This window comes from Oryzias melastigma, linkage group LG11, assembly GCF_002922805.2.
Source record: "Oryzias melastigma strain HK-1 linkage group LG11, ASM292280v2, whole genome shotgun sequence".
Classification (NCBI taxonomy): domain Eukaryota; kingdom Metazoa; phylum Chordata; class Actinopteri; order Beloniformes; family Adrianichthyidae; genus Oryzias; species Oryzias melastigma.
The window spans coordinates 15,746,118-15,765,688 of record NC_050522.1 but is presented as its reverse complement, the minus strand read 5'-3'; the positions used below and the strand labels follow the sequence as shown (position 1 = coordinate 15,765,688).

Sequence of the window (19,571 nt, the reverse complement as noted above, 5' to 3'; positions counted from 1 at the left end):
ACCGTAGAGGTGGATGGATGAGATAATTGACTGTTCTTATCCTGCTGTAATCAATTAAAAAAAATCAGGGACAAATGATGACATTATTAGGATCTATTAGCCTGAATAAGGTTAGAAAGTCATCTCTGAAGCTTCGGAACTCCAGATTACCCCAGTAAAACCCATTATCCACAAATAGAGGAAACTGGGAATAGTGGTGAACTGTCTCTGGAGCAGCCAGTCCATCTTAATTACTCCAGCAGCACAACAAGATTCATGTAAGAGGTGACAAATGAGGCTTCTGAAGGGCTGCAGGCCTCAGTGCAGGTCAGTGTTCAGATGGAAGGTGGAGGTAGAGTGATGGTTTAGATCAGGGGTAGGGAACCCTGGTCCTCGAGAGCCACCTTCCTGCATGTTTTCCAACATACCCTGCTCTGACATGTTCTTATTGGCTGGACACACCTGAACCAGGTAAATGTCATGAGTTCCTACTCATCAACTTTTTTCACCCAGACAGCTGCATATCAAGAGTTATCCTAGCTTTGGCAAATGATCCTAATTCTTTTTTCAATATAAATGTGTGTGGATGAACAGGACTATTCCCTAACCCAATGGTCTGCAACCTTCAACACTTAAAGAGCAATTCTGGACAATTTCTCACTCACATCAACTCAATAGGAGCCACAAAGTCTTGAGAAAAATAAAAGTATTTATGTTATTGTTACTATTGTGATAAATATAAACAAACTTTTTGACAAATAAAAACAAAAATAAAAACATTTTAAAAATGTGTAATAGTTTATAACTTGACAGAAGCTCACATAAGTTCCTTTCAAAATAAAACACCTTATGTCCCATAGGATCATGTTAATGCAGCAAATACAATAGTTTATGTTGGAAGTTATACAAAAAAACTGTTTATTTTGACCATTTGTGAGGCATCTCAGTCAGAAATGTGCAAGTTTAATGATGATTTGGTTTACTTTTTTTAATTTAAAGTTACTTTTTAAAATTAAAGCTTTATTATTCTTTACCCAGAGCCACAGTGGAAGGATCAAAGAGATGTTGCAGACCCTTGACCTAACCCCTAGAACTGCAGTACACACCGTATAGTAGGTATATCCTTATACCTATTTAGGCTTTCAAGTATTTAATCTATAACCTGTTGAAACCAGAGTTTTAAACACACATTAACCAGATAAAAAACCCTAGTTAATCTAATTGTAATGATTCAAACATCACTTGATTTCATGTGTTTTTTAGCCGTTTGTTTCCAGGTTATAGTGAACGCAGAAGACACTGAGGAATATTAAATCCATAATCTCTGCTTTATTTGGATAACACACACTCATATGTTTTCCTGTTTGGGTAAACAAAACCTCACCCACAGAAAAGACAAGTGTTTTGTCCAAAACAAGATAAATAAAAACTCGACAGAAAAAGCACTTCGGACATTTGTTCAGAAACCACTTTCAGCATATTTGAACCCAACAGAACAGTAAACAAACATTATAGTGAAACATTCTTTTTGTAAGTTCATTTAACAACACCTGGAAGAAACACAACACTTTGGTCTGAAAAAACCAGCAGGTACATAAATAGATCTGTGTGCCAACATTATTGAAACTTCCCAACACAAAGACAGACGTTTAGCGTTAAGGCCTAACTAACTATTGTCTGACAATCTGACCAGAAGGTCAACGTGTGCTCGTGAAGAGTAAGATTTCCTGTAAACCTGGAAAAACATTTGGCAAACAGTGCAGCCGAGTGTCGGAGATTGTGCCCACGTTACTCCACGCAAACACCGCTTACAACATCCAAACAGGGAGCACCTTCTGACCACACTCACTAAAGGCACGTGTACAGTTTTGAGGACAAACACTCGACGTTACATTTTCACCTTTAAGTCACCACAGCTGCAGTTTCCTGTGACACCGTAATACACGTTCACTGTGGCGAGTTCTGGGATGGAAGGATGCAAACGCAACAATAAATTAATCATTTGAACTGTGAAGAAAGGAGTGTGGCTGCAGAGGAGAGTTAGCTTCTGAACACAGCATTGCATTTCCTTAATCCAGAAACAACCACAAGAACGTTAAAAAAATGGCTTCTTCAAGCTTTGCAGTCCTATAGTTTTTATGAAAAATGTAGACCCTTAAAACAAAACAGAAAAATCTTCAAGCTTGCTGATGTAAATAATCTAATCTATTCTTTGGCTTTCATGAGAGCAACCTTTAAAAGTGCCAAAGAGAATAACTAACCTCCTTAAATTATTCCAAAGGAAAATTGATTGATTTGGAAAAAAGGAGACGGATTTTATTTGATTTTTTTGCTATCTAAAATAAATAAATATAACACACATCTGCATGTTAGGTCCTTCAGTTTATGAACTGAACATAAAGCTTCCTAGAACTCAAATGTGAGATGTGCAAAAGTTTGTGCTGCTGGTTGATATGTGGGCTGGACATGTGCAGTGGAGATAATTACACCAGTGTGACTAAGAGCTGTTCGAGATTTTTTTGTTTTTTGACCTCAAGTGTGTTTGTCTTCCTTCTCTTTACTCATCCAAATTGTGGTGGTCCTTCTGTCGCTCGTGGTCTGTTCCATCTGTTGAATTCTTCTTTTGTTAGATCATTCCATCTTTTCGGGGTCTATGTTGTCCAGATCAATATCCGGTGAGGCCACACAGCATAAGCAGAGCTTTTGAGTAAAAAGAGAGATTTTATCTGTGGAAAGAGAAAAAAAACAAAGTTATTAAAGGAAATAAACTGATTTCTATGTTTTAACCGACTAGAATGTGCTTTTAGAGATGCTTTATTTATCAGATGTTTTTAAATCACACATTGTATTTAAAATAACCTGAACTTTGAAACAGTAAGCCTAATCCTCTCCTTGCTCTCAGTAATACTTCAAGGAACATTTTTCTCTGCAGGTCTGAATGAGTTCAAACATAATCTGCTTACTCCAACCTCTGTGGGGTTGTTACATAACGTTTTGTTACTCTGTTGTTGTGCTGTGTCAGTGTGTTTGCATTGACACTCATGATGCTGATGTTGTGTTTACCAACCAATAGTGTGTCAAATTTTCTACCTGAAACAAATGTTGATGAATTGTGGAAAATCAAAGAACTTTTTTAGCTTCGTTTTTTTTTATATATAATTAAGAGATTTTGAGTATGATAAATATAATCTCTGATTCCATAAACATTAAAAATCCTTCAACAAAATGTGGGAAAATTAGATATATTCTTCAAAGCATTTGTTTAAAGACCTTCTCCAATAAAAATGTGTTTTAGTTTTTTGACATGTTCTTCTTGCATTTTTTTATAATAACAATTAAAATCAAAATTGCAGTTCTGAGTATTTTTTTAATTTAAAATGCTATGAATCAGGAGAAGTAAAAAAAAAAGTGAGTTTTAAAAAGAACGTATTTGTGAAATAGAAAATCCGCAAATCCCTTGTGGGTTTGCTCCGAGCAAACAGTCCCGCCCACAATTTAAAAGTGAGGTTCTAATGAACTCCTACAGCTCTGCAGAAACTATGTCCCATAAAACAAAAGTTTTCTTTTTTTATTCTGGCTAAAACTGTATGATCATATTTAAAAACAACTGGAAACATTTTCACAGCAGATCAGAAGACGATACGAGTGGGACTTTAAAGTTGTATTTAAACTGTGGTTCACTCGTCAGGGGCGTCTAATTACAATGTTAAGTCAGTATACAGACGCAATCTGACGTCCTGCGCCGCATTTTAAGCATTGGGCACCACGCATCAGTGCGACTAGAGCGTCGCTGTGCAATTTGGGGGTTGTATCCAGAGTTAAAAAAAAAATCAGAACTTTTGCGAGATCGACATGTTGCGTCAACTCAGCTTTGGGTACGTGACATGTTCAGTGACTCGATAAAGAGTGGAGCACAAATCCAACATGGGGGATCAATCTGGGGGTTCTTGTCCTGAACTTCCATCTATCTATCCAACCCACTGTCCGTTTGGGTTACCAGAGCTTGTATTTTCATCATTAGTAAAATGATCCTCTAATTTTAGTCTTATTTTCCATTTTTCCCCTCTCAGTCTAATATGAGACAGCAAGTCGTAAAACTTGGTCACATAGACCGGAAACACAGCAGGAAGCGGCCGACGTTCAGACGTTCACTCCACAGCAGGAGTGAAGCTCAACGTGCTGGGAGAGTCTCTGAACGATCTCATGAACCCAGACATGGAGACGTGATTACCGGTGCTGGTGTAAAGACGATCAGAATAACAGGTTATAAGTAAATAATGTTTTCAAAAGCTCAAATTTTAACAATACTTGCTGTTAAAATGAAATGACTTGTATTTTCCTTAACTTGAGTAGACAGAATCACAAAGTAAAAGCTACTACCACTTAAATGAAAAAGAAATGTTGAAGTTTTTGGGACATCGGTTGCTGATATCTACTGTTTCTAGCAAATTTGCAGTTCTGACGTGCAACGAAAGCTTTCTTACCGACCACTTTGCCAAGAAAAGCCGGCCTGGAACTGGGCGGCAAGTGGACGCAAATGTAGTAGACCGGAGCTCCGGACAGAGCCACTGCAATACCAACTAATGAGTTGATGGTGTCGCTGTAGAGGGGCACGATCACCAGGAATATGCTGCACAAGCAGTAGACGATGGGGAAGAATAAAGACAGCTACAAAGAGAGGAAACAGGGAAAAAAAGCAAGATTGGTGAACAAAAGACCTTGAGTTAATGATAAAATTGATACATTCTTTCTGATTTAATTTACTCAAACACAAATAAAGCTACTTTAGAGTGCATAAAAGATTATCTTGTCCTCTTATCATTGTTTACTCAAACAACATCTTCAGAAGCAGAGAAATGAGGGGAATGACGCAACACATGACACACAATACTATTGTGTCAATATTTGACAGTGCTGAGCAACTCTGACCTTTAAGAACACATGTCAGCAGGGATGCAGCTTCCTTACCTTAACCGGTCGGTGCATGTCGGGAGCTTTGAAGCGCAGGTAAATCTGGCTGGCTATTGACAGGCCAATAAACAACCAATAATTGAAGCTGAAGTAGTTGATCAATTGGAAGACATCAGGGACGGACAGGTAAAACAGCGACATGGCTCCCTGTTCAGGAAAAGCAAACAAACTGTTGAGAAACAGTAATGAATGCACTGAAGGATGGTTATAAAACACTCAAGTGTGGAGAGACAAACATTGAAAAACAGAGCAGGGATCGGTGTGTAGCGCTTCACATGGATCATGCATAGGATGTTGGGAAGATGGCCTTCTCTGGAACCAACAAAAAAAAGCCTGTAAGAAAAAAAGGAAGCGTTACTAAAAGTGATACTTTCTCATGCTTAGGTAAATAAAGAGTAAAAACACGCTTTAGTCTGTTGACCTCGAGGCGGCAATGATGGAGGAGTTTAAACCGCCGTAACAGGAAATAGCCACAGAAATGGGGATCAACCATCGAGCCCAGCCCAGAACTTCATCTGCAAATGTCTGAGGAGACAAAGAAGAGCGGGTTTATCATGAAAAGTTTCATTTTTTGTCAAAACTGATGGGACAGAGTGAAAACAGCTATGAATAAATGCATTATGTCTGAACTCACACAGCATACAAATCAAACTGTTAATCTTAGCTGTCCCACATGCTGCTGGGATTATGGCAGCTGGGATAAGGTGTGGGGGGGGGGTGCTTGTACTGAACATTTTCAGAAAAAGTGAGAGCATTATTTTAAAAAAAAAACAAACACATCTGAAGGACGCCAACATCGGGAATTCATTCAGATATTGAGTTAATTTGATTAAAAGAGCAATGCCAGACAAGCACTGGAGTTTACAATGATGAAGGTAGGGCAGCACAATGAGGAAAACTTTCAATGTGCTATATTCAGATCAATATTACAATGCCAATATGAATTGCAAAACAAAAAAACAACTAATCCATTTCACTGTAACAGTTTTAGTGACAAAAAAAGTCAAAATAACTTTAAAATTGACTCCAAATGACCCACGTCCACATAGGATGTGAGCATCCAACAAAAAAAGGGGCTACACTTAATTGGTCAATGACGTAAAGGGCTCCATCAGATTGGTCAAATTCACAAAGACCTCTATTTGATTTGTCAAAAAGTTCAAGCTGCCATGAGATTGTATTATCATGTGTGAACATTTAGCCATTTATTGCAGTTTATGTCATGTTTTGAGATACACACGTCACACAGACCGACAATAAATGTGCGATTTATTGTGTAGGCCTAGATAGAATTAATAAGAAGAACTTCAAGAATTATACTCAATCCCTACATCTAGTTATTTTGCATTTTTAATGAATACAGCAATTAATACATTTTCTTAAAAACACACAACACTAACAATTTGGGGGGGTTTCTTCACCTTTTCAAAACATTTATTACCACTGACTATAAACTAATGGGGGTGTAATGATTCATCAATTTATATTCCGATTGATCCAACGGGATCGATCTGTCTGACACCAGATGTTAATCAAGTCAATTTGACCTGTAGTATTATAAAATCATTTCAAAACGAGATAAATAGAGAATAAATCTTGGATTGAGACATTGTAAGTCTTTTTTCTGTAATGTAAAAACCATAACAGCAAAATACAATCAAACATTATTACAGTCCAATGTGTGGAAACACTTTGAATTTATCAAAAACATGTGGAAGAATGTTCTAACAATTGTATGATTGGAAAAACAGCAGTGGGCTGAACTTTATCAAACTCAAATGTGAATGGCTTTGACATTCATTCTTGTTTACTTATTTGTTTGTACACACATTTCATTTACACTTGATTATCTTGCAGAAATGCAAAGAATCTGGAAAATTTCACTTGCACTGGTCAGTACCAGGTGTTTATCTGAGTTTTGGCTAAAGATGTCCTGGATTGATTTTAGGTCAGTGAATAGGACTGGATGGTTCAAAATGAATCAATATAGAATATTAATCGAATCGTTAGTAAAATAAGTTTTTACATCCTTACTTTTATTCAATTGTATTTCCTTTCTGGTCCTTTGAAAGTATCCACAATTCCCAAACAAATAACTGTGATTAAATCGTAACACAGTAGCTTTTTCCTAAACTCTCTCATAAAGATTTTAAACTTGGCTCATGAAACCTGATGATTCTGAAATGTTTGGCATCCTTTGCTTTAAAAACTCAAGCAGTCCAGTTGATGTTTATTTCATTTCTGTGTCTCAAAGGTATTGATAACCCCAGAATGCTGCTCCAGCACCACAGCTATCTAATAACAGAGCTTCCCAAATGTCATTTGCAGCAGAGGTAAGTACCTCCCTTCCTCTAGTGGAGCTGTAATCGCATCAAAAACTCCCCCTGTTCCTGTGTGCAGCACTAATGTCTTCAGCTAAATGAAGCCTCTGACATCTCAACTCCCACAGCAGCAGATGACCAGACAGTCACTGAAGCCAGCTGTGAGAGCCGAGGGGCTACCAGCTAAAGAGACGGACAGACCAACAGCTGTGAGGCTCAGCATCCCCTCATAACCAGCAGAGCTGAAGCATTAGCGTGAGCACGATCAGACGGCTGCATGAGTTATTGCCTGCACGTTTTTCCCATGCCCACCAACAGCGACTTAAGTTGACACTCACCACAGCAACAGCTTCACTGCTGAGCACTGTGTCTGCGTCCATGACAACGTAGTAAGCTACATTGGTCATTATGTAGATCACTGTGACAATGGGCATGGAAATGGCAATGGACAGAGGCAGGTTCCTAAAAGGGAAACAGGTGGAGGAGAACAGGTTAGGGGCTGTTGTGGCAGATATGTCAAGTTAGTAATAATGGTGGTTAAAGCTCAGCATGTGGCGATGTAAAGCCAAGACTCAGTCCAGTTTATTGAAAGAAACAAAAATGGGTTTTTAACCTTTCTGGATTCTTTATTTCTTCTGTGATGAAGTTGAGTGTATCCCAGCCCGAGTAGGAGTAAAGTGCTGAATAAAGAGCCAGAGCCATATAACCAGGGTCCAGCTTGGAACCTTTGAATGAGTTCTCAAAGTTCTGGTCGAAACCTAATGAAAAACACAGTTAAGAATTGCACATTTCCTGTAAATGTGTAATTTTACTCAATAAAAAAGGGTTCCTAACTTTGTAAAAACTCTTGAAAGAGATGTAAATCTGCAATTGTGTTACATTCAATGCTTATCACTTTACTCACAATGCTTACCAAATGATATTTGGGTCAGACTTTAAGCTTCACATTTCCTCCAGGTTATTTTGTGACCAATTAAACTAGTTTACATTTGATCTTAAATTGTGCAGAATTTGTAATCCCATCTCAATAAAAAATAACCAAAAGGGGGTCCTGGTTTGATTTTGCAGGAGTGCAAAGATTTTTATGTGTTGATTATTTCTGCTTTCATGCAGAGAAAACCAAACCGTCCAGCAGCTTACCTTGACCCAGCTTTACCAGGCCGGTGATGATGATGACGATGAGCGCCAAGACTTTAGCCACGGTGGAGATGACCTGAAGAATCGCACCCCATTTCACTTTTAAACAATTTACAGCAGTCAGCAAACCTGATAAACAGACAAAGGTCAAACAGATCAGTGATAATTTACTTAATTTTCCTTTGAAACGCTAAAAAATATTTTTTTAAGATTGCATTGTAACAAACTGATGTTTGAATAAAGATGGCCATCTGCAAGTCTCTACTGCACATCCTAATTATTACTCATTTTTTCAGAGAGCAAGGATTAAAAATGACTTTTATAAGCTAAAAAAATCTTATCTAATATAGCTTTAAGGGTTAAATCAATAGTATATTTACAAGGTTTAAAGAGTATGAAAATATTGGAACAATCAAAAATCTAAAAGATAGAGGAAAGGGAGTGGAACGCTCATAACTAGTGTTTTTTTAGAATAAAAAAAAAACACTTCACAATTCACTTATGGATTCAGTTCAAAAGCAGTGTGTCCTCCTGTTCCTGCACATAAACACAAAGTAATTCCAACACAAGAGAGTAAAAGATGAGAGGAAAGCAAAAATGAAAAAACATAATAAACAGACATTAGTGTGTTGAAAAAAATTATAATGCAATTGCTGATTTCATACGCAACTAAATTCTCTTTTTTTAAATTGCAAAACAACATTATTGTTGCACTAAAATGTAATAATTTGGAGGGTGCGTAAATCCCAAATTCTATACAAAATGAGAAATACAAATAAAATTGAAAATATTTTACAAAAAATAAAAAAACAAACAAAAATAAGTAATAGTGCTAAATCCTCACTTGTGTCCGTGAGTTGGTGTGAGTACTAGAGAAGCAGACCTGACCAGAGCACATTCCTTTAACTGGCTCAAGTAGTGCTGCATATTCGCCTGTACAAACTGAACTGGTTTGAAGCTGAACAGCTGTATCTGAGTCGTGTTATTCACTCAAGACTTCCTGGATTTTCAGCTCAGAGCTTCAGCAAGAGCTCTCACAAAACCGGTTACCGTTGAGCTGGAGCACAGAGGAAACCAGAAGGTCTTAAGTGTAATAACACGCATATCCTTTCAACAACAAACTTTAGATTAAGGTGTTATAGTTTGAGCTAAAAGGCTTACGAAAGGACTCTTCTTTTAAAATGGAGCATATAAAGTTGAAGTCAAGCTTATGAGATCATATTTCAAAAAAAGAGGCGTTTTAAATTTTGAAAACCCCGTTGACCTCCAGTGTAACCAGCAGGATGAAATGTTGAGACTTCAGTGTTTAAGGAACAATGTGTCCATTAAAAAAAAGGTGGAGAAACCTGAAACTGTCAAAATAGAGCGGAACATCTATTCGTGAACTTCAATCTGTTTTGGCTGAAACCATAAAAGTTAACTCTTAAAAGACCCACTCCAATGAAAAACCTGTTTTTTTGTTTTTTTTAACATGTTCTTGCACCTATTCTATAAAGACTTAGGACACATAAGAAGAATTTTTTTGTTTCACTAGGGGGTTGGCTAAAAAGGGCGGAATCATAATTAAAAGATGGACTACACACATCATAATATGACTGAGTGGGAATTTAAGGGTGCAATCACATTGATGTTAGTAAAGCTGGATTTGTGTGTTAAAAAAATGTTTTTATTGTGTGAAGATTTTTGGCTTAAATGCAGCTCTTATAAAGACTGTGTCTCTTTAAACACACGTATAAACATGAATAACAGAACATATTTAGCACAAAGACATACTTACATATAATGGCAGCAGCAATGAGGCGAACTGCATGATAAGGAGCTAAACATGTGGGGTAGAAGGGCTGGACCAGATAGCTTGAGAAAGTCAAGGCTATCACTGCCTGACAGGCTGGCTCGACTATCAACAGGGACGTCCACAATCTAAAGTGGAAAAGACCAGTTATGACACAAAATAATTTGTTTTTAACCTTGAATGCGTGTTTTATTCATAAGTTAACATACAGACTATTTTACAAGCCTGAACAGTTATTGACAAAGTAATCAAAGTCAGACAGAAAACGTATTGAAAGCGACTTAAACAACAAAGTAAAGTACAAACCTGATAAAAGCCAGAAAGCCCCCAAAAGCTTCCAGGATGTAGGCATAGGAAGCTCCAGATTTACGGATAGTAGTCCCAAGTTCAGCATAACACAACGCTCCAAACACGGAGAATATACCTCCAATGGCCCAAACGATAAGAGACAGGCCGAAAGAGCCGGTATACATGAGAACTCCCTGCAAAACAACATGAGAGAAGAGTCATCAAACAGTAAACAACATCAGATGAGTTCAAGTGTTGTTTTCCTACTTAACAAAGGTCAAGCAAAATAATTTAATTGAATTATTCTCAAGTTTGAGGACAAATCTTTTTAGTTAACCAACCAAAAAGGCCTCTTTCTTACTTTAGGTGAGACGAAGATGCCGGAGCCGATCATATTTCCCACAATGAGACAGACGCCATGGAGGAGGGAGATCTCCTGCTTCAGTCGCACGCCGCTTCCCTGAGATACCACGTCCCCGTCAGCGACCATTTTTAAAGGAGTTCACTCCTCCGAAATGATTCAGACAGAAGGCGAAGAAGAGTAAGTGACACTTGGGGAAGGAGTAGAGAGATTTAATGTGGGGCAAGATGAGAGGAGGGATTTCCACATAACAAAAGGAAAAAGGGACGCTTGGTTGCTACAGGATCACGTGGGTTATTCGTGCTTCAAACAGCTCCTGAAACCAAGGTGTACTTCTCCAGGGGGACAAGCTGAAAGTAAACACAAACACATTCAGGCTCAGGGAGGCCCTTCACACGCTTTAACAGATCAGTTCAGAAAACTAGCAATATTTTGAGCGGTTTTGTGTATGTTGCATTTTTTAATTTAAGCAGAAATATTGTGCCAATAAACCAATAACTGTGTCAGCCAAAATTTAGATTTATTTTGATTTTATGTCTTCTATGCTTTAACCAAAATATGTCTTTACTAAAAAGGTTTTTACTTAACCTCTGTGTGCATTATTTGACCACACAAAGCATAGTTTGCATGCAGACAGAACAGAAAGGGACCACATGTCTCTGCTAACCCATAAAATTAAGCTAACATCTGCTATGTGATCTGTAATCAACTTGATTGCAACCATAAATGGTCCTTATTCTGAGAGCTTTATTTTTCAAAATATCTACTGTATCTTTAAATTAAAAAAAATACAAGTAAATCCTTTTAACTTTGATTAAACTTGTTTGGCAAAAGCTGCAAATCTCAATAATTCTGCAAAGATCAGAGGAGAGCAGGTGGAGATGAAATGCTTATAACAGGATCCTTAAGTTTTTCCAAGTTCTGATGTGATGGTTATCATTGTTGTCTCACAGTTAGAGGATCAAACTCTGACTGTGTGGAGTTTGCATGTTTTTCCTGTAAAGGTGTAGGTTTTCTCCGTGTACTCTGGCTTTCCCACACAGAACAAAAACACATCCGATAGCTCTGTTGAAGCTTCTGTAGAGACTTTAAGTCTGGAAATGGCTGGTGGAGAAAATGATATCAGTTTAGGAAATAATGTTATGGTGCAGGAAATGGCTTGTTTAAAAACTGAAATATTAGTACTTGTTTTATTTTTTGCACATTGAGGATTATTGCAGTAATACCGTTAGGATTTTTAAGTGTTTAAGGATTAAATATTCCAATAAGATTTGGAAAAGCTTTCAAATGCAAATAAATGTCTGCTCTGCTATTTAAATTAATCAAACCTCCATATGTATTCTGGATAAAGTGGATATATGAATTGATACCTAGATTTATTGAAGCCTACATATCAACCTACATCTTGAGGTATAGTTAGAAATGCATAATTTATATTAAATAATGGACAAATCTATTAATCAAATTTCATTTTGTTTTTCAGGAAAAACAACTTTTTTTTATGTGCGAAATCATAAATAAAATCAATAAAAGTTCCATCTTTTCAGTTTAATAAATTAGTAACTGAAAAAAAATATCTAAATTAACTTGGTTTTATAAAAGAAATTTGACAAATACATAGATGTTTAATTGAGTCCTGTGAATTAAAAAACAGAATTTATTTTGTAGTCTGAATGACCAAAAAGTTTACTTTTTAATGTACAACTAAACCAGTGCAGAATATATTTATATTATAGTTCAAGAGTGATTGCTTTTACTCAGTTTATAAAACAATAAATGCTTTTTTTCCCCTTTTATCAAAAAATAATAATAATAAAAAAGAAATCCAAAATGTATCAATTGGTCACAAAAAAAATTACATTTTCAAAACTGAGCAAATGTATACGATTATTTATGTAAAACATAATGTCACTTAACAAAAAAAACAAAAACAAAAAAACTAAAATAATCTAGAGTAGCTTTCTATGTGGAAAACAAAAATATAGCGGAAACGGGAGAAACCAAAACTTTAGAGGGTAAAAACTAAGAAAGTAAATTTGTCACAATGATTAAATACTCAAATAAACTTAAAGAAAACACATTTTTCTAGACTAAATACTAACTAAATGGGTAATACATGCTCATGAAGTTATGAAAGACATAAAAACAGAGTTTACACAGATTCCTCTTTGCCCCTCAGCAGAGGTCGACTCATCCATCATCAGTCACGCAGCACAAGAGATGATCGGAAACGTGGACTGAACCATGTTGTCGTCTCAGCTCGTGTCTCAGTGACAGCTCCACGCGTGGAATCTTTTACAATCACTAAACCTCATTTTGACACATCGATCTAAAAAAATAAACTCCAGCCTGGTACATTTCCAGTCCGAACCCCGAATTATTTGGTGCTGTTAATCATTAGCGCGGCACGGTTTGATAGCATAGCTAGCGCTGCCCTGACATTTACAGGATTAAGAGGTACAGGGTGCGTCTCTTCCCAACACAAGTTGTGATAAATTTGTCAACCTTCGCACATGTGTACACAACATTAGTCTTAAAGCCGTTTTCCAGCCCATTAAGCATGTAGCTAATGAAGCCGCATCATGCTAACGTCGTTAGGAAGTTCCAGTGACGCAATACATTTAGATGGTTTCTTCAGGTCCAACTTAATTAGCATACAGACAGAGCAACAGCGAGTGTGTATTCGTGAGAGGGAAACATGTCTCGGTTACCTGGTTGTGTCTCTCCCGTGCGACTGAAGCAGGTAGCAGTGCAGCTTCAAAAACGTGCCACCAACTTCTGCTTGAACCTCTTTAGTTCCTCTCAACATCTGCTTCAAGCTCCTCCCACAGTCAAAAAGCGCCAGAGGATGTGGCTCCGCCCATCGTCATAGGAAGCCCGTGAAGGCTGGGGGAACCATTGTCAATGGGGGGGCGCGTGAAGAAATTTGGATAACGAAAAAAGAACAAGTTTAAGACCTTTCAATCAACCCAAAACACACACATATTTGACAAAAGGCTTTTTAACTGGGTATATAATGTTGCTGAGCAGGTGTAGATGTACATTCAAAGCCATTTGGGACTGGAACATACCATTTTTTGGCTTACTTTTTGAGCAAAAGTTGGTTCAAACTTGATTTTCTTGAAGAAATTAGAGTATTTCCTTGAAACTTAAATTTGTTTGCTTTCTTGGGTTCATTTGAGTTGCACTGTTTAGAACTATCAGAGGCTAAACACAGCAAAAGTGGAAAAAGTACTAGCTAAAGATGCTCACAAATCTGTATTTTGAGGGTCAGATTAGGTTTATGCTCACGAATCCAAGTCAAGTTTCAAAACTGAAATGAGTATTCTACTTTAACATATTTTCCTCAAAAAACATAGCCTGGGTCCTCCCTAATCACACAGTTTTTCAAGTTTAAACGAGGCTTAGCTTTTTTTTGTTTTTATTGAACATTTTAACAGACAGAACAATAGATGAATCAATAGAAGATTTAAAAAAAGACAAGGGGAGCAAAAATCTAAGATAAAATATTAAACATATGACAGATAGACAGTGTCCTCACAGCTTTTTGGTTATTTGAATGAATGATACAATTGATAGAGAATTTGAATTCACACATGAAAGCAACAAAACATGGTTTTCTATCTGAATATTTACATTTGTGGATATGAAATTTTGGTAAAATAAGAATCAGATTTATTATAACGACATTATCAGCTTTCTTGACCTGACCTTTAGAAAAGCTAAATAATACATCTTTCCAAAATAGGTTAAAGCCACTTTTTTATTTATCCAATCACAAATGTTTTGCCAAAATATTTTAACATATGGACAGTTCCAAAACAAATGCACAATAGTCTCGTCAGAATTAGTACAAAAGCTACAAAGAATATTAATGTTCAGTTTAAATCTGTATTGCATAGAAGCCTTAGATGGAAAATTCTATGAACAATTTTAAATTAGATTTCCTTGAATTTATTACTGATCCAAAATGTACTGAGTATCATCCAAACCTCCTTCCATGGTTGTGTCAGCCACAAACCTATTCCAATAAGATACACTAGATGGCAGTGTTGCTATATTGTCTTGGAAGAATGCTCTTATGGATCTGATATTTTTCCTTAGGTGACAGGACAGACATATTTTCCCCACAGAAGTATCAGCTGGAGACATGAGAGAAATATTCTGTTTTAACAGGAATATTATTTAATGCAGAAACAGCACAATTTTTGATGGCCATTTATTTATATTCAGGCTCAAGCCAGATGCTTCTGAGAACTTCCCAATGATATCAAGAGCAACAGTTATCTGGTTCTAATTTTTTAAAAACAAAGGTGTGTCATCTGCCTGTTGAGTGATACATAAATCTTTATCAACCAGAACGATGCCCTCTGCTAAACTTGATTTCATATGGACACTTAACAGCTGGGCAAACAAAAGAAAAAACATAGAGACTGGACAACCCTGAATTATGCCTGTTATATCAAATCTGAGAGAAGTGCCCGCTGCCAACTTAATAGAGCTGTTACTGTTTTTATAAAGTGTGACAATTGCCGAACAAAAATATGATCCAAAACCGAATTTTTTTAAGGGAATCTAGAATGAAGTGATGTTCAACAGTATCAAAAACTTTATAAAAGTCTAAGTATAAAATAAAACTTTCATCATTAGTTCTGGATAGTCCAGAATATCTACAATTAGCCTGATATTGTTGATTATATGTCTCTGAGGCCTGACTGTGTTTCATCGATTATTGAGTTGAGAGTAAATTTAAGTCGTTTAGCTAAAATTGCTGCAAAGATTTTATAATCGTTGTTCAATAATGATATTGGTTGCCAATTATCCCAAATTAGTGTCTGTTCCAGATTTTGGAATTAAAGTTGTTAAACATTGAGTTAAAGTTGTTGGAAGCTGTTCTTATTCCATACTTTCCAAAAATACTTCAACTAAAAAAGGAGAAAGTTCTTCAGCAAATAATTTCTCAAATTCAGAGCAACCCATCTGTCACTGGTGACTTTTTTTTTTTTTTTAAGTTGACTAATACATCACCTCTTCAAAAGTAAATGGATACTCACACTGTTGCATCTCAGTTTTAGAAATGGTTCTGACCGTCAAAGAATCCATAAAGGCGTCTACGGCTTCTTAACAAAATTTAGATGTATAAAGCGTCTGATAAAAATCACATTTTGAAACAACTTTGTGATCATTTATAATATTCCCATTAATGTTTATCTTGTGCAGGGTATTAACTTTAGAATGATATCTTTCGAGATTAAAAAAATGAGAATTTTTCCCCCCCCTTGTCAAGCCACCCTGATCTGGACCTAACAAAAGCACCCTTAGCGTTTTTATTATACAAGTCATCTAATTCAATTTGAAGGTTAGATAGTTCAAGCTTGTCTTCTTCAGATAATGTATCTGGACTATTTTGACATAAATGGGCAATCTTAGAGATATTTATTTCATGTGCTCTTTTAGTTTTAGCAAGATTATTTTTCTAAAATATTTACTAATTTCAAACTTAAAGAGCTCCCAGTATGCGCCATTTTGTTTTTTGTTATTAGCTTTATTCCAGTAAACTGCAATCTGTTCTTTAACTTCTTTTTGAACAGCATCATTTGCTAAAATAGACCGTTTTAATTTCCAGTAAGCTGAATGAGTGGTATGAGTTTCAGAGGATAACTTTATCTTTATAACAATGGCCTTGTGGTCTGTAAGAGGGGTGGGGTGAATCTACATTAATATCACCAAAGGTAAATTTTAGATACTAACCAGAAGTCAAGTCTGAATTGACTAGTACCGTTTTTTTTACTCTGTAAAGGTTCTTTTATCTGGATTCTTCACTCTCCATATATCATGCAAGTTCAATTTCTCCACAAAATCTTAGTGTTACATCTATTATACCCACGGAGAGGCCATTTATCTGCAGTATTATCTGAGACCATAGTAAAATCACCCCCTTCCAAAATAATGGCATTTGGGAACTTATCCAACCAATTTAAGAAAACATTTTCTATAGACAACAAAAGCTGATCATTTTCTTTCACCGTATTGTACTCATAAACATTGAAATAAAAACTTCATCATTAAACTTAAGAATTTGGCAAATATGATGACATGATGGATCAATTTCAGTAAGTAATATTTCCCCATTAAATCTGCTTCTTAATGTAGTTACCCCAGCAGAACGTTCTGTACCATGTGAAAACCATAGGGAGTTACCCCATTGACATTTCCAAAATTTGGTATCATATCATCAGAGATAGAATGAGACTCTTATAAAAAAAACAAAAGTCTGAGTAAAACTGTTCAACAAAAGAAATAAAGCTTTCAGTTTAACATTGTTACGCAGATCCTTGGCATTAAGACGTACATAAGATAGAGAAGACAGTTTAAATAAAGAGTGAAGAACAAAAAACAAATTCCACAAATTAGTGCAATATCAAGAACATCACCGTTAAAATAAATCTGAGCAGCTTCAGTGAACAAAAAGGGAGTTCTTTCCCTTAATAACATGTTGTAAACAATTCAACAGTCTCAAAATTAAACACTTTTTTTTCCCTTCAAAGATAACAGAGTTTGGTAAAGAGGAGATATGGCTCAGGACTCAGGAATCCATTTATAAATCCATGACCACCTACAGAGTACTCCGCCTTTCTATGGAGCTAAATCAGGGGGAATATTATTTAAACCCCTGAATAAATCAAATTGAAAAAATATTGTTTGGTGAAAAATATATATATAAATGTCCCAAACTTTTTGCCATTCAAAAATAAACGTAGTTATTTTCAGTTTCAAATGTTCTGTTTTTTAGGTTTCAAAACTCAAAATTTCAATTTCAAATCCTTTTTTTACTTTCAACTCTTTTTTTTTCGTTTACGAATCTGAAAGTTTTGGTTACAAAACTTTTGGCCCCGTTGTGGCATGTTGGGGCGGGGCTAACACGAGGACTAATCAAAATCCATGAGGGTGGGAACTTCAGTCCCGATGCGTTCACTGACTCTAAAAACTGTAATAATTACGATCAGAAAATGGCTGTTTAGTCTGTACTATCATAGTCTGAGGTTGTCCCAAGACGGGTGTAAAAAGCAGAGTTTTATCACGTATAAACTGTGCATCCAAAACGCTGTTCTAACCCGTTGAAAACGCCATCTTATTGAGTTAAATACAGAAAACGTCCTTATGTTGGAATAAAATGACTCTGTGGTGGGTCGCCCTCATTAGGCTCCACACCGGCGGCTCCCCTGTTTTGCCACAAACCGGCGCCGCACGGTGAATTCGCAGCTCGCTGCCTGTCAAACATGTAATCCTGCACGGATGATGCTGGTTTATTTATTGTGAAGAGTTCCACAAAAACCTACAAAAAATGAAATCCTTTAAAGATTGTCCCGTTACTGGGGCTTCTGTCGTACTCAGGGGTGTGTCTGGATGACAACCGCTTCAGTCTGAAGAAAACCTGAGTTTAAAGGTTGTCCCGCATTAACCTGAGAGGGGGGGGGGGGACTGAGGACCTTTTTAAATGATTGTCTCGCCAAAAATAAGAAAAAGATCACATTTCAGGACCAGAGCAGGCTGCTCCCGCTCAGGTCTCTCCCGGCATATTGAACGAGCTCCGCTGAAGTTCGTGAGGCTCCAGCCGGAGAACCCCTGTATTTAACTCAACAACTCAACAAGATGGCGCTTTGAACGGGTTAGAACAGAGTTTGGGACGCGTGGCTTGTACGTGATAAAACTGCTTATTACACCCGTCTTGGGACAACTTTAGACTATGATATGACAGTAGGGGTGGGCGATGTGACAATATAAAACCGTCTTACGATTGCCAAAGCTGATGATCTGTCATTTTGGAGAGATCGTTTTATCACGATCTTCTACAATAAGCTACAAGAGCGAGAAGGCAAAAGCTTGTTGACTGCCTGTGACTTTAAATCTGAGCTGCTCCTCTGCCTCCTCCCTGGTGTTTTTTCTTGTAATCAATGATATATATTACTGGATTGGAAGTCACGTGACATACGGCGTGACAGACATGCGCCATCATCATACATTGAGTCTTCTCAAGTGATGAATGGCAAGGTCTGAAAAAGTACGAAAAGAAGCACAAAAGGAGACGCAGTGTTTTGCAATCGACTTCAAAAACCTTGACAACAAAATAATCCAATGGAGAGGAATCATCACAGGACAGGAATCACATTTTAATAGAGAAAAATCATGCTAGGAACAGTGAACTATGTGCTAAAGTGGGTGCTAGCAACTCACGAGAGGCATGCTTGTTTGGTTCTTTGATGTATGCTTTTATTAATCTTTCATGTTTCAAAACATAGCAGATGTTAATCGCACATATTCACGTTCAACCTGCACAAAACTGATGGAAATTTATGTTGGAAACACGTAAAATGTGCAGCCAAGATGCACGTTGCTGCATTGTTTTGCTAGCTTGTAGCTAGCTACTTTAAGAGCCTAAATCTTATTGTCAGTCACACTTTTTTTTTTTGTAAGAAGTGGAAGTGAGTTCGCACATAATTTTCTTAATCCGTGGCGTCACTGTTGAGCTTTTTTCTTAGTCGCACGGACCGGAGAAAGCCCAGCTAAAATATACAGTGCTAACGCTAGCTTTCTGTTCAGTGACATAAACACAGCAGTCGTTAGTGGAGCTGTGGATGTAAACTTTAACCTGCCACATCATTTACTGGTATTATCTCTGTGTTTTGAATCTTAACAGTTTGGCAGATGTATTTGATGTTAT

The 19,571-nt window shown here is 36.8% G+C and overlaps 2 protein-coding genes across 2 annotated transcripts in view; one reads left to right on the top strand and one right to left on the bottom strand.

Annotated features, from left to right (window-relative positions):
* The window catches only part of adnp2b (ADNP homeobox 2b), a gene marked incomplete in the record, with an annotated part of 705,870 nt that overhangs the window by 339,966 nt on the left and 346,333 nt on the right, over positions 1-19,571 (top strand).
* si:dkeyp-120h9.1 (uncharacterized protein LOC566469 homolog) lies at positions 1,287-13,718 on the bottom strand. Its single transcript, XM_024294545.2, has 12 exons — positions 13,561-13,718; positions 10,850-11,199; positions 10,507-10,682; positions 10,186-10,328; positions 8,412-8,537; positions 7,885-8,029; positions 7,610-7,733; positions 5,372-5,475; positions 5,187-5,283; positions 4,948-5,097; positions 4,464-4,647; positions 1,287-2,705 (listed from the first exon to the last, which is right to left on the bottom strand). The coding sequence occupies exons 2-12, from the start codon at positions 10,976-10,978 to the stop codon at positions 2,611-2,613; spliced, it is 1,473 nt and encodes a 490-aa protein (XP_024150313.1). The 5' UTR covers positions 10,979-11,199; positions 13,561-13,718; the 3' UTR covers positions 1,287-2,610.